The following is a 15,351-nucleotide window of genomic DNA, read 5'->3' on the forward strand; positions in this document are numbered from 1 at the left end:
GCAAGTCCCAGGCAGAAAAGCCAGTGGAGGTACTTTGCAGACAATCCCGCTATCTGCAATGAGTCCCTCAGCATCCTATCGTGTGTAGCATTGCAACCAGATGCCGTCATGCCACGACGCTGTTTGAGCATCGCGTGCCTGTGGGCCAGAGCAGATGCCCCCAGGGAAGAACGCCAGCCATGCCAAAACGCCGTCGTCAATAAATATCATCTACTGTCATATCGTCTCATCGCAAATCATGCCATCATTTCATGTCACCAAAGTTTCGGGTCCTTACCAGTTTGCATACCCGACCGCGCAACAAGCCGGTCAACGTCTCAGCCCGCCTGTATCTCTCCCTTGCCGACCCGCTCCCAGAAGCGCCGCAGCCTCCACACGCGGCCCACGCCACTGCGCTCCTCCCACCGGCGGCGATCCTCAGCCTTCTCCCGCCACCGTCGCTCCCACACGCCGCCGACCCACCGCCGCATGCCATCGCGCACCTGCTCGCGCTCGACAGCCCGCTTCTTGGCCACCAGGCCAGGAGCCACCGACCCGAACGGCACGCACTCGGGCGGCAGCACGGACCGCGCTACTAGTGCCTCTGGCTCCGGGCGGGCAGCCAGCCGGCGCGAGAGCCGGATCGCCGTCAGCGAGCGCGAGAGTCGCCGCGAAACCACCGTCGTCTTGGTCATGAAGATGGAGCGGTGCATAAGGTCTTTCAGCGTCGGGCGCGAGGGGCTGGTCAGCAGCGGTGGGAGAACGTTGCGCGCGTGGCGGAGGCGGAGGCGGTGGAGGATCGGCGCGAGGGCCAGGGAGCGGAACTGGTGGGAGGTCTGGGCGGAGATACTTGTTAGCTGGATGTTGATCAACAGGCGTCGGGGGAATGCTGGGGGAGCAGGAGGGCAAGATGGCACGAAGGTTCCCACATGGACGCTCTCGCGAAGGTTGCCCACAGAGAGGAACCTGAGATGATTTGGCAGGCACGTCATGGGGCCATTTCGTGGGGATGTGGAGGTATACCCAGAGAGAGCAGTCTCTGCGTCGTCTGAGAATGGACAGACATGTACTCACCCTCGAGGTGGACAGCAAATCAGACACGTCCAAAAACCCCAAGACGTGGAGTAGCACCTCATTCGGAAGCACGGCCAGCGTCACCTTGTCGTCAGGCCCAGCAGACAATAGTGTAAAGTCCTCGTGTGCTGGACTGAGGATCAGGGCATCACTGGCACCGAGTGCATGGTCGGCTGCGAGCATAGGCTTGGGCCAGTCCACCACCTGCTGGCACGCAGCGTCTCCTACATTCCTTGCGCTGTTCCCGCCCCTGTCGCGCGAGTGCTCATATGGTGGTGGTGATATCGGTGGAGCCGGTTGGGCATCGCCGGCCGACCCAGGGTTCGATGGGGTAGTGGCAGGCAACAGTAGAAATGGTCCGATCGGCGCGGAAGCTTGCCGCGGGCGCTGTAGCGGCGGGGAACCATCGCTGCTGGCAGTACAGCTGGCGGAGCAGGCTCGCGTGCGTTTGGGGGCGGGATATGGGGGCTCGGCAGGCGGAGGTACGACCGGTGAGACAGCAGCCGTTGGCGTCGTTGCCCGTGGCATTTGTGTGGATAGGGTGAGGTGGCTCGCTTGGTGGGCCAGCTGTGTGGACTGTGTGTCGTCGTGTGGGAGCACCGTTCCTGCAGCAGCAAGGGTTGGCGAGGTGGGAGCCGGTTGGGAGGAAAGAGGCGTCGGTGAGTCCATGTCTCTCGCCGTTGGGTACCGAGGCTTGCGCCGTGCAGTGGCACGGGAGGGTTGTCCGGCTGCAGCGCAGTCACGTCAGGTGTCGAGGGGGAAATTGGCCGTCTCAGTGCGCTCGCGCTTTGAATGGGGACTTGGGTACGGATGTCATCAACGCAGGTACGCCTGATGTCTCTCGGAGAACTACAGGCGCGTGACAACAGGAGCAAGGGGACTCGTCACTTCGCGTGGGTCGGCCGCCGGGGTGAATGCGACGCGCGCGCGACAAAAGAGGTAGGTCGGTGGTTCAATATCAAGATTGAGAATGTCGAGCGGCTAAAAGGTGACAGGTCATGGCCGAGTCGGGAACAAGGGTGGGTAGCGGGCTTTTGCCGGTATTTGATGAGGAACGCAACAGCCGAAGACGGACGGGACGAGAAAGAAAGATGCAAAAATGAAGTGCCTAGATTCTAGTCAACTCGGGTACAAGCATTCAAACACATCTCAGCTGGACGAGGCGAGGAGGTGACGACGAGGACGAGGAGAGAAAGTAAGATGATCGTCACGAACCTACTGTAAAAGTCACCTGGCCGGAAACAGATACGCGCGTGCGAATAGAGTTTGGACTAGCGCATAAGGTATTGAAATTAAGAGATGATGCTCTCTAGGGTGAGACAGATCGAAGCTGAATGAGCTGAGACAGTGTAAACGCCTGTCTGGGTGGTGGTTCTAGGGTGTCTGTCTATTGATGTCTATATGTTGGTGCCTGGAGGAGAGAGGGGACATGTGACGGAGGCAGATAACACTGAGTGCAGCAGGTGTCAAAGTCAAGCCTTGTGGGGGTTGGAAGTTGTCTAGGTCACGGATAGGGTGTCAGGTGATAGTTACGAGGTGTTGTGCCTGGTGCTGTGTGTTGTGTTGTGTTGTGGCGTTGGTGTTGGTGTTGTGGTGTCCTCGTCGCGGGGCTTGACCTGGAGCCGCCCGGCTTGGACGTTGGACGGGACGTTGGTCGGGACGTTGAGACAATTGCCCGTTGCGTTGCGTCACGTCACGTACGTAGCCAGGGCGTGCCAGGGGACGAGGGTGCAGGGGTGCAAGGGGCTGGGTCCGTTTCGATCTCGCCAATCGTTACACCGGTACGTACCGAACAGCATCTCTGTACCATAGTATGCATCTATAACACCGTACCTGGGCATAATATGTATCTTGGACGTAGATCCTTGGTTCAGCTGGGTCCAAGTCTTTTTTGGGTGTCCGATTCCTGTGGCTACGGATGCATGACAACTCATCATATTGGCTCTATATCGTGCACAGTAGTCTCTAAAAGCCTTGGTAGATTTTCCAACTCCTCCCGTCCACACCTGCGCTACTTGCTGTCAAGTGCTAAACTGTGGCACCGCCGTATTTGGAAGAACACCAGGCCCTTGTTCCCTGCTCTGGCGCCTTCCCCAGTCCGTCTCGCTTGGCGACGGCCCGCAGTGAAATTATGGGACAAGGCAAATGACTGGTGGGGTTCTGCCACATGTGGTGACGGCGATGCTGCGGGGTAATGGAGTACGTACTCAAGGGGACCGTGTACTGGGTGCCATGTGCTTGGTATCGTATCTACAAGTACTCAGTGATGGTGTGCTGCTCACCAAGGTACTTTAGGTAGTCTTCGTATCATCTAGATAACTTGGGACTCGGTTTATGTATTGGATCATTTATGATCTTGATACTGTGTACATAGTCCACAACATGGTAGGCTGCTGGTACATGGGATTCTCCGTATGGTCTTCTATCAACACTATCATCTCACCCACCACCGCAGCCACCAGAAGAATCTGTCAGTTACACAACGTCAACATAGAACCGCGTGTTTGCCTGTGTCCCGTCTTCTTCCCGCAGGTGTCAGTCAGTCAGCTTATCAGTCAAGTGATTTAGTCAACCGTTGTATGTAATGTGCTTTTTTTTCATGCTCGTCGAGAGAGAGAGCCACACTCATCACGGGCTAACATGTAGGCTGGGAAGGAGAATGGCCTACCTGCCTGCACGACAATCTACGCACATGCAAGTTCGGCACGGTGACAAATCACCTTCACCCGTCTGCAAGACATAGACTATCTCCCGTCCAGATATTCTGTGCCGTCTGCCTCCCTGTCTGCCTTGTCCACATGTCTGCCTGTAAGCTACAGGAGAGAGCAAGCAAGGCGGAGACATCGACATAAACTGCACGTCTATCATGTATCACTTTTCGCCCAGCTCAGCCGTGAAAGAGCCGAACTCTCCCACCCAAGATGTCATTGCATGCCACCCTGCCCAAGTTTGCTCACCGAGGTCGTATCGCGCGCCCGACTATCGTCACTGAGCCATACCAGCTTTTGTAACTTGTTTTGTGCCCTTCACTGACACAACTATTACTCCGCTGTGACACACCCACACACACACACACACACACACACACACCACCACCACCTCTACCAAGTTCGACAAAACCTCAGTCCATCATCTCCGGCCCTCGTAGCCGTGGACCCCGCCAAAGAATTCGTCACACACAAAGACACAGCATCATTTCCCATGACTGCCATGAGAGAGCAAGGTGGCTTTTCCAGTCCATCAACAGCCAGCCAACGGGTACGATTTCCGTATGCATGCCGTACATGCATATGACGTGCGTGTCCGTATGTCTGCTTGCTTGTGTATATGCATGTAGGCACGTCTGTGTGTACGCATTGATGTATGGGTATATGGAAGTATGTACGTGCGTATGCTTTTCCGGTCCGTCCTGATCTGCAGGCTTTTCCCAGATAGGCGGTAGGCCTTGTGCACAACGCCGCGCCGCCGGGAGAACTGGGGCAGGTTTGACAAGGTATTTCTTTCGGCTTGTAATTCCGACAAGGAGAGACATACAGATCGTGATCTGTGTTTCCTCAGATCCCGCGCATTGTCTCGTTGGCTCTCGCCCCCATCCCCCTCCTTCTATCCCCTACCACCACCGCTACCACCACCAACCAGGCTTCCTGTATCATAACCAACCCCTCTGTCCAGCGGCAGCCGCTCAGAATTAGCTCGCATTGAGGGGAAGTAAACTTTCGCGTCGATACCCGGGTGGAGATGTTGTGCGAGGGTGGCCGCTTTTCAGGCCACCGTCCACCCACCCCCCCATGTGTGTGTGAGTGATGCCCAACCAATCAGGCCGCATCTGATGCACCGAGGAGGCTGAACCTGAGACGCGTCTTTGCGGCACAAGCCATAAAACATGGGAGACAAAACAGCCACCCGAGTCAACAGCACTCGGGATCGATATGAGGGTAATATGCACGTGGCCTGCTCTCCCGTGCCGCGTCTGGATAAAAGCGTAGCGCGCAGTGCTCATGGCACGCAGACCAGCACTGCGCGTCTAGTCCTTGCGGAGATCATGCAGGCAAATGGAACACTGCACACTACCCGTTGATGCTACGAAAAAGAAGTGAAACCCTCCTGCAGGCTAGAGTGGCTGGCTGTCAAGTGGGAGCAGACGCAGGCCCGAGGATGGGTTACTTGTGGGGGGTAGCCACCGGGCAGGTAGGTGAAGAGGAGCCCAAAAAAAAGAGAGAGCCCACCAGAGCCTCGTGTTATGCCATTGGCTGCTTCACCTTTCTCCGGGCGTGCACCCCAGGGATGCTCGGCATAGACTTGCCTCTTCCGGCAGTTCGCATGCCTAGGTCCTCACATGATTCGTGGACGGGGTGCCCGTCTTCCCCTGGCTCGATCGACTTCCGGATCCCACACGCGGACGAGGCTGGTCGACGATGGGCTTGCTCTTTCCCTGCTGAAGCCTGGGTGCGTATATAGCATGCCTCGCTGGATTTGGGGAAATAAGGTTTTGCATCATTGATGTGCGTTGTAGAACCCAATTCCTTGACGCTCGCTTTTCCTTTTTTTGCGCGGCCGAATCAGAGCCTGCATACATGGTTTCATGAGCTCACACACGGAACGGGCCGTCAACCAGACGACCGGCCATATGTCGCGACCCGCCCAACAAACAGCCCAGCCGCGAACGCCAATGCCTCTCCACCGAGCGTCTACGCCGCAGGCAAACAGTCCGGTCAGTTTCTGCCGTCAATGTTTCCACTTTGCGGAGCGGCGTTCCCTTGGACCGAAGAAAATTTTCCTTAAGCCGAGACTAGGTGGGTATACAGCTTGTTGAGATATTGCTTCAGCTATCTCCACCCCTCTGGCCATAGAGACAGCAGATATTGCTGGGACATATACACCATTTTTCCCTTCTCGGAAATGTTTGCGGATGCGGAATCCTGATGTGTTTCCGGGAATTCCGACAATGTGTAGTGTGTAGTGTAAGCGCTTCCGAGGCTAGGGTATTTGCCCCCAAGAGGCCCTTTGGTGTAGTGGGTATTGATGGTGTTCCATGCCTGGCTCCCGATCTTCATCTAAGAAATTATCCCAACTAGCAAAGCACTTTTCAGTAAAAGCAGCAAAATTTCATCATCGTACGATCTTCTGACCGGTGCCCGGGTCGTCTGGCCGCTTTTTGGCTATGATGTGCCTAATTTTCGGGCAGCGACGGCATGCGATGTACTAGGATGGCCGAAAGGTATCGTATAATTGAGTAGCTTGTATGACAACTATATCTTGAGGCCTTGGCGTTGCTGTCTTCTCTGCGATGTGGCATCGCGAAGCCGGATTTGAAATCGGGATAGCTCATTGCCCATGTCGAGTCCGTGGAGGATCACCGTAGAGCGTACTTTTACTCTGCGCCCCGAGTCCCCGACGGGTTCCATTGGACGAGGCATCAAGAAACTGGGGTAAAACATATTCACCATCAACGTGTAAAGTGGATGACGTTGTCTGGAACATTCCCTCGCGCCCCAAGCCCCGCCTGTGATCAGCTAGGAGCCTCCAGGCCAGTTCTCACAGAGACAGGCTGTGGGGGTCAGTGTTCTATTCCTCGCACTCGCTTGACACATCGCTCTTTGTCTCCGGATGCCCGCCCCCTCCTCTGCGCCGTGATGTCGTTGTGTGCGACTGCCCCACGGCACGGATCATCTCGCTCGCAATGTCGCTCGGTTGAACAATGACTCGGCCCCTGACAGGTTACCTCACGGGGCGGCCACCAAGGCGGCCCAAGTCCTGCAGCCAGCGACAGCACCATTTATACCCACCCCTGGCGCGGACGGCCGCTGATCTGGCCACCACGGCCACGGAGTCACGTCGTGATCGCGTCTGGGGCGCTTTACGCGGCGGAAAATGTCCAAAAAGCCGCGATCAGCGTGGGAGCGGCGCTCGCGGGAGCCCTTCTGCCCGTTGAGGAATTCTTGTCGTTCTTGTCGCTGACATCCGATCGCCGTGGCCCTGCTCCCGCCGCTGCCTTGATCCCTGTGCCGGTAGCCTCTTGTCGGGGCACACCTGGGTATGCGCGGTAGAGTACCTTGCATGGTTGATCTGGCCTCTGGGCAAGTCAGTCACGGCCACGTCGACGGCCTGTTCCGCTTGAGCTACCCTCCTTTTCCCTTTGAGGAAGGCCTCCCCCCCTGGCATGGCAGTCAGCACTCTAATACTGATTCCACGCTACATGTCGTCCCATCTTCCACAAAAACTGTACACGGTGGTGGAATGGTGGCAGAAGGAGTCGTCGGCGGCTGGTGCTATATCCCCATCGGCTAGTGGGTGTGGATGCCACAACGGCCACCGTAGCGCAATTGATCCCAGGCAGTCAGCACAATAGAGCGACGATGGCCACATGTGGCAACGGCGGACCCAACCTCTTCAGGCAAGTCGAAGCCTACCTTGGGTAAAGTCAGAACCTAATGCGTCTACAGTGCCATTGTTACCGCTGCCGCTCGCCTCGTCTCCTGCCCTGATCCTCACTCGCCCATAGGCCTGCCGGGCACGGCAGAGGCTGGTGGCTCCGCATCATGGAGGTGGGCCGGCTTGCTGGATCATCTGGTACTGTGACTCTTGTGAGATGCAAGATGTGTTGTCTCACGGCTGCTTCCCCCATTCGCTTATTGTGGCCGGCTCGGTTGGCCAGGTAGACAGCTAACACACCCAAGGAAGTGGATGCTCCTCACAGCTCGACCGCCCGCGGTTGAGGGAAGTCTGTCTCTGCTAATGCGGTACCGTGCAGTGTCTAGGCCACCAAGTCGTAGGCGAGACGGGCCTGCTGGACGAGCCCCCAATCGGGATACAGTGGACGCTGATGGGCCCGGGCTGATTTACCTGCCGAATGGCATTACTCCTACTTGCCATGCAAGTGACAGATCTCCTGTGCCTCCATATGAAGTCGGGATCTGGTCGAGAAGTGCTCAACCTCAGAAGATAATGTTGTGGTTGAGTGTAAGTGTACTGGCGGGAGCGTTGAAGACAGCCTTTCGACACGGATGAAGCCAGTAGTTCAGCCTTACGAGGAGTGTGTGAGACATCCGCAAAAGCTTCAAGGGTGCTGGACCACACTCCCTATAGGGCTAGGAGTCTGTGTACTGTAGTATGTCACTGACCTTATCATGCTGCATGTTTGACTTCCCGGTCCTTGCCCCTGGTGGGCGGGGCGGGCCTAGCCTGAAGGCATCCGACCTGCCCAGTCGTGCCATGTGGTACGAACTGTTCAGCTTGGGTGACGGCCGCATAGGAAATACAACGAGCAGGCAGGTTGCCATTCACTTGGCAGTTCATGTGGCGGCGGGATGGAACCGTGAGACCAGGAGGATGTTGGCAAGGGTCATGGTGATGTACTTTGGTGGGCCGGGCTCTACTCGGTCTTGGTTGCTTAACAGGGTGGGGTACTGACATGGTGATCTGCACGAGGTAGTGAGCGAGAAATCCTGAGGATTAGGGTGCTGACGACCAGAAGAGGCAGTGTGGGCACCGTGGCCGTCAACAGGCCCATACCCTATTCGGACCTTTCCGGCTGGGTGGCCATTCCATGGACGAGCAGGCATTGCCGTTTCACAAGACGAACCGGCGTGACATGCATGCGCATCCTCCGCATGGGGGTAATATAACCTCGAACGTGCCGAAGAGGAAGTAATGTAGCGGCCATGGACATGCCCATGGCGGTGGCGAGCGTGAATTTAGACTGAACAGAGGTAATATGATCATACATAAACAACGTGGCTCCACCAGACTGTGCCCAGGGCACGAGGCCGACGTTGGGAAGCATGCGTCTGGATGAATGAAAAAAAGAATACATGCCAGGGGTCTGCAACCCGGTAATGGCATGTGTCCGAAGCAAAAACCGGGGCCCGTTTGGGGTCGTGAAAAGGTACCTACTCGAGATGGTTCGGACATTTCCATGTACCAGTTGGGCATTCTGTCCATTGATTGTGGGTTTTGACCGGTTGCAGATTGGGGCTTGCAGACAAGTTGCTGTGTCCCCTTAGAAGCAAGCCTCGTCAACAGAGATGCTGCAGATGGTGGTGCGTTGGCAATGGCTCCGGTCCACCTTCCCAGACCAGCCAGACAGGGCCAACCATCACGGTATAAGTATGATGCCTGCTCGACGTCTTCTTGGTTCAATCGTATCAGGTGTCTGCCTGCTTCAAAGTCGCAAAAGTCCATACCGATTTGCACCAATTGTTTCAGGGGAAGTCTAGAAGACCCCAAAGTCAGCAAGTCTACATCTCAAGGTCACATATCACGTCGGTTTCGAAGATATTTTAAGCCTGTCACACCTTCAGTGGGTCAACCCCGTCCTGGTATATCCCGTGTACTTCAGAGAACAAAATTGCAGCCCTGTCGTTGAGCAAGGAAGAGAGAATATGTGGGCTAACGCATCTCGCTAGTCTTGGGTAACGCGCCTCATCAATAAAGAAGCCGTCGGTCTACCACCCCTGCTCGGTCATGTGTTATTTCGAGCAATCGCGCTGGCAATGCGGGTTTTGGAAATGGGGAAATTTTAGACAACAATGTAACAAAGAGTACCGAACCGGCGAGACCTGTGGCTTAAAGCTGGTCTACGAAACGAACTACTTGCCTGGAAACTGCAAGTTATGCGACCAGTCAGATAAGAAACAGCGACGCTACAACAAGATGGCTCAGGACGTGGAGCGTTGGAGGAGAGAGGGTAATCGCCGGGCTACCATCGAGAAAACAGAGATCGACATGGAAGAGGTCAGAAAAGCGATAGAGAAACTATGGATTGAGCATGATGATAGACTTAGAACTGTCACATAGGAGGAGGGGGCGGCCGCCGGTGGAAAACGCTCCGTCGACAAGGACGACAGGCAATTGGAGGTCTAGAAGCTAGCTGGAAGAAGCAACAACCTGTAGATATTAAGACAGAGAGGGAAGGGCAAAACTGTAAGGGAGCCATATCAGTGTAGGATTGGTCAATTTGGGGCGGGTTTTTGTCGCAAGCTGCTGGACACGCCTCTGAGCATGGGCTGGAATAGGGGCAGTGGATAGGGCTAAGTTTGGGAAGTGTACAGATCTCCATCACTAATTGCAAACAAAATTCAATTTCCGAAAGCTCACCTGAGCCGTGTTAGAACCCAAGTGCCACCATATCGATTCAGTGACTGATGGCAGGCTAGGTGGAGTCCGAGAGCAAAGGCCTTCTGCGGGAATCTGCGAATCGCATCCCAACAGACGGTTGACGAGCGAGCACATGCAGTCTCAAGGTGCCGGGTCATGCGTGGAAACTATGATGCGTGCGAGCCGAGTCGACGGGGCCTCTTCCCCCACGTTGACTTGCATCATAGTGGCCCCGTACAAGGTTCTGACAGGCTCGTCGGGGCAGGAAGCGTCCCTATGAGCATGTAAGCCGTACGAAATGGACTCTCGGACCGGCGAATGGGGTCAAGACAAGAGGTGAGGGGGAGTTGAGTGGCACCATGGAGGAGTACATCTGCGGGACAACAGAACGGACGTCCATGCCATACCATACACCAGCGACATTGAATCCTGTCTAGTGACGACATGGTTGGTAGCAAAGCCAAACACCGGGCAGAACAGTACCGGCGAATCCCGCCGAAGGCCCCTGTCTGCCCCAGAGAACAGTTGTTCGGAGCCAGGAAGACTAGTCTATGGTGTCGACATTAAGCCCCGAGTTTGCTGACCCATCGCCCTGCTCCACGTTCAAGGCGCCGCGTGCAAACGATGCGACCATGCCGCGTCCTGCAGAGCTAGTAGCGGGCGTTGAGCCTAGGCTGAATGTGCAGGAGAGATTTTGGGGTGGTTGGCCGAGCTGATCACTGGTCGGTCTAGTAGCACGAGTCCCTTGATCAATAGTTCGTCGGTGTCTTTCGAAGCGGCGCCGCGAGGGTTCCTGTCCCCCACAGTGGCGCTGTTCTTCGTCTGGCAGAGCCTCCGGAGGCAGGCCGCAATTATTCGGACGATGCCAATCAACTGGGATTCGGGTTTTTGCTCCCGCATTAGCCTGATCTTCGCCGGAACTCAAAACAGGGCCCTGGATCTCCAGCGTCGCAATGGCGGCCCCAGACTTGTGCCGGGCGAAACATGCACCGAAGCCGGAGAAGTCACTGCAAGAAAATTCTGACGAAACGCAGCTGACTTGAAGCTAATCGTGCGACGGCCGATGCTAGTCTCCACCTCAAAGCAACATCAGGGAGAGTTCGTACGTGGCTGCTGCTCAATGGGCCTGACCTGGCTGCGGCCCTCGGAAATTTCTCCATGAGGGTTTCGATGATTGGTGGCCGGGTCTGAAAAGAGGAGATCCAAGCTCAGTATACTTCGCAGCTGTCGAGGGGGGGAGGGAAAGACCGGTGAGGGGTGGACAAAAAAGAAGAAAAGCTTGTTGGTATTTGACTGTGTAAGAATACAGATGTGCCGTCGCCCACGGCGGAGTGCGGCTCCCCGAGTTGGTACTGTGGCACAGCACCCTGCCCGACACGGTGGGTCTCCCGTTGCCTCGGGTCCTGTGTGTCATCATAGGAGGTGTGATAATATGGGCAAGACGAGCATCGGTGACCGACACTTTACCCAGCTGCAGGTGGCAGCCACATGACATTGGGCGCATGCTCGTCAGTGCCATGAAGTTGAAATAAGGAAAGGCTAGAAGATTGTGATGTGATGTGTCGTCCAAATCCCGGTCTGCGTGAAGCCCCTGTCCCTGCTTCGTGCATCATGCCATCGCCGCTGCAGCTTCTCGAAAGTTGCCGACCAGGGCGTCGCTGGGCTCGGTCTTGATCTGTGGAACTCCCTTCTGCAGTCCTGCGGCGTCCTCATCGTCACCCTCCTCCTCCTCTGGGGTCCAGTCGACCCTGGTTCCGGCAGCCGAGTCCTCCTCATCCGCGCTGAGCTTGCTCAGCAGAGACTGATACCGCATGTGACGTGCCTCCTGACCCACAAGGCCGTATGGGGTGGGCGGTGCCCTGTGTTGTGCGTCTTTCGGGGGCGCGATTTCAAAGATATCCACCATGTTGCTGCACCACCACGGGGTCAGTTGCTGCTGTTTCAGGCGCACATGTTGGACTCTTGTCCGGGGGCGGAGGGGGAACGCACTCGGAGGTTCGGGCAACGACCCGCTGAAGAGCCTCGATCTCTCGTTGAGCCTCCATGGGATCGTTCTGACTCGTCATCTGCTGTTCGCCAAAGCTGCCGTAGTGGATACCGTTCGGGTCATCGAAGAGGAGGCGCGATTCCTCGTCCTGGCCATCGGCCCGGCATGTCAGCACGGGTAAACAAGGACTTCAGGGCAGCGGCAAGGAAGGAAAGGGGTCTCTCTTACCTCCACGACAGAGTCCCGTCGGCGTTGGCCTAGGCATGATGCACAGTTGCCCATGATGAGCGCGACAAAGGAGAAGCAGTAGAGAAGACTGTTGAGAAAAGCAAAGTCGGGCGCAGCAAGGTTGAAGTGTCTCTCCTCTCTCTAGGTCCCTTTACAGGGAATGGGTGAAATGTTGCATAAAGAGCGAATAGGAAGGAGAATGAGTCTTCATGATAGGATCGCGTCCATGCAAACAATGTGCCGTGCCGACGTTGCAGGCGCGCTGCTGTTGTGATATGGTGCGATGCGATGCGATCTTGGATCAATGCGAAATTGCACTTTCCCATCATCTCGCGTTCCCCCGGCAGGCAGGCAGGCAGGCAAAGGCAGGCTGAGGCAGGGCCCCCAACTGTGTACCTAGGTACTTTGGTACCGAGGTAGATCCACCGGCACAGACCCGCTGACTAACCAGCCAAATGCAACCACAGCACCCAAGCTGTCGGCCTGTCAGTGCCTGTCTAAGTGAAGGCCTGAGCCTGAGCCTGACACTGACACTACCACACTACTTACCCCTGAATCCTTGATGCTTTTGCATCCATCCCTTGGACAGGCCGACGAGAGACTTCTCAACCGAGTCAACAACAGACAAACACCATCTACATAGGTAGGGAGGGGCACGGTATTATATCTCTCACAACCATTTCGCAGGCGGTGCCGGACGTGCGCTCCATCCCTCGACCCCGAATCAACACCAGCTCGTCAATAACCCGGTTTTGTCCATGGATCTATCTTCGGAGGTAGTCATTTATATCCCTTCGCAACGGGCCGCCCGCTCGCTTGACTCTCTTGCCGGGCCGTTTATGGTCGAGTTCCCGTGATATACTCGGTTTCTTGTATCAATAGTAGCAGTTTATCCACATCCCTTCACACCTGGGCCTCACAATGAACACACCGAGAAGCCTCATGTTGAGACGGATGTAGTTGGGTTCGGCCGTGATACACAACGCTGCCGTGGTCGATAGTAGCAATCTATCTGCCTCCCTTCACGATGCTCCTACCAGGAGTGGAGTTGGGATTGAGATATCTGAATGCAAATAATGTGATGTATAAAGAGGGTCAAGTTCTCGACTGATCCGTCCAGCCTGTGATATGCTCATCAGCAACAGCGCCTTCATCTTCATTCTTTAGCAGGACTCCTTCGCTCTATATCCAAAATGGCCCACACAAAAGCAAGTGGCCTTCTCGCCTTCGCTGTCGTCCTGCTTGCCTCCCAGGCCCAAGCCTTCGGGCGCTTCCAACGAGCTGAGCACAACAGAAACAACGACGCTCACTCCAACGGCCACGCCGCTCGCGCAATAACTTACGAGTGTCCGCCCCAAGTCACTGTCACGGGTTATTCTACTACTGTGCTTCCGCCCCCAGTTACTGTCACAGAGTATACCTCTACTGTGCTCCTTCCTACACCTACTGGAAGCATCACCACAGTTTTCCCCTCGAACCCTGGCGGATCCATAACCATAAATGAAGGCAATGGGGATAGCAGCACCGTCTTGACGGTCACCGAGACTGTGACGAATCCCGGCTCAACTGTCACGGTTCCAGGTAGCACTGTCACCATTCCAGGGACAACTGTGACCGTCCCTGGGAGCACTGTCACCGTCCCTGGGAGCACTGTTACCGTCCCAGGCTCAACCGTCACCGTCCCAGGCTCAACCATCACCGTCCCCGGGACCACGATCACTGTCACCCAGACCCAGCCCGGTGTGCCGCAATCTACTCCAGGAAGCGGAGAACCGACTCCGGAGCCGTCTGTGCCTGTGTCATCTGTTCCTGAGCCATCTGGACCTACGCCGTCTGGTCCTGAGCCATCCGGTCCAGAGCCGTCTGGTCCTACACCATCCGGTCCTGTGCCATCTGGTCCACCCCCATCAGACACGTCTGCGCCGCCGGCCTCCGCGTCCCCATCAGCTCCGTCTCCACTACCCGTCGTCACGACCCCCCCAGGCACCCACTACGGCAACGAGACCACGACCGGGGTCCCCCCAGGCGCCAGCAGCACGCCAGTCAACCCAGAGACACCAAGCATCCCCACAGAGACACCAAGCATCCCCACAGAGACACCAGGCAATTCCACAGAGACGCCAGGCACCCCCACGGAGACACCAACCATGCCGACGTGCGGGCAGGTGACCGAGACCGTCATCGACACGGTGACGCTGACCCTGGAGAGCCCCAGCTCCTCGGCCGCCGTCGCCACCGAGAGCGAGACGAGCGAGGTCTTCTCGCTGTCCACTAGGGAGCCTATCCCGACGGCCGCTCTCCCAACAACAATCCCGGAGATCATCACCGACCCGCTCCTCACCCCGACTGAGATTCCCATCATCCTTCCCACCCTGACTACTGTCACCATTCGCACCACGGCGGCGTTGACCGAGCCTGAGCCCGAGCCCACCGTGACAAGGCGCCCTGGGTATGGCGGCGACGGTGAATAATGATGAGGGTGACAATGACGTCGATGTAGAATAGGTCGAGGGTGTTGGTTAGTCTATGGAGAACGTCAATCTTTTATTCTCGACAGAGGCAGGATCAAGGGAAGGGGTCTTGGAGTACTGGTGTTAGTTTTCTTTTTCATCGCCTTGGGGAGGGTTTCGCCGTAGGCTTCACCGAGCCTTTTGCTCCATTTCTGGCGCCAACCATATATGTAACTATGATGTGTAAAAGAGTTTTTAATAATTGTCAAAATCAATTGATTCAGCTACAAAAGTCTCGAGAGCTGCAGAAGTGGTTCGTTCACCATAGCAATTGACCCTGCAAAATATTTGATCTTCAATCTAGATCATTTGACGGTACTGTGACAAAAGGTGGTCTAGTATTAAAGTCTCATCCTCATCGCCTGAGTAGATAGGGCTTTCCGCAGATAGGACAGCTGCTGACTTACAGAATCAGTGACCACACCTCGCAACCGATTGCACATCCCTCTTTGGGTATATTTCACACCAGTCTTGACA

At 56.0% G+C, this 15,351-nt stretch overlaps 3 protein-coding genes across 3 annotated transcripts; 1 reads left to right on the plus strand and 2 right to left on the minus strand.

Annotated features, from left to right (window-relative positions):
- Window positions 1-317: 317 nt before the first annotated feature.
- On the minus strand, window positions 318-1,722 carry J7T55_014858 (F-box domain-containing protein; the record flags this gene model as incomplete). The annotated part of the gene is made up of 2 exons (XM_053131841.1): window positions 318-815; window positions 1,054-1,722. The coding sequence occupies 2 exons, from the start codon at window positions 1,720-1,722 to the stop codon at window positions 318-320; spliced, it is 1,167 nt and encodes a 388-aa protein (XP_052990218.1).
- Window positions 1,723-11,758: 10,036 nt separating this feature from the next.
- J7T55_014859 (uncharacterized protein) lies at window positions 11,759-12,418 on the minus strand (the record flags this gene model as incomplete). Its single annotated transcript, XM_053131842.1, has 3 exons — window positions 11,759-12,059; window positions 12,139-12,284; window positions 12,365-12,418. The coding sequence occupies 3 exons, from the start codon at window positions 12,416-12,418 to the stop codon at window positions 11,759-11,761; spliced, it is 501 nt and encodes a 166-aa protein (XP_052990219.1).
- Window positions 12,419-13,557: 1,139 nt separating this feature from the next.
- Window positions 13,558-14,835, plus strand: J7T55_014860 (uncharacterized protein; the record flags this gene model as incomplete). Its single annotated transcript, XM_053131844.1, has 1 exon — window positions 13,558-14,835. The coding sequence occupies one exon, from the start codon at window positions 13,558-13,560 to the stop codon at window positions 14,833-14,835; it is 1,278 nt and encodes a 425-aa protein (XP_052990220.1).
- Between the last annotated feature and the right edge of the window lie 516 nt (window positions 14,836-15,351).

The sequence above is a fragment of the Diaporthe amygdali genome, assembly GCF_026229845.1.
Source record: "Diaporthe amygdali strain CAA958 chromosome Unknown NODE_28_length_639089_cov_64_968398, whole genome shotgun sequence".
Lineage (NCBI taxonomy): Eukaryota > Fungi > Ascomycota > Sordariomycetes > Diaporthales > Diaporthaceae > Diaporthe > Diaporthe amygdali.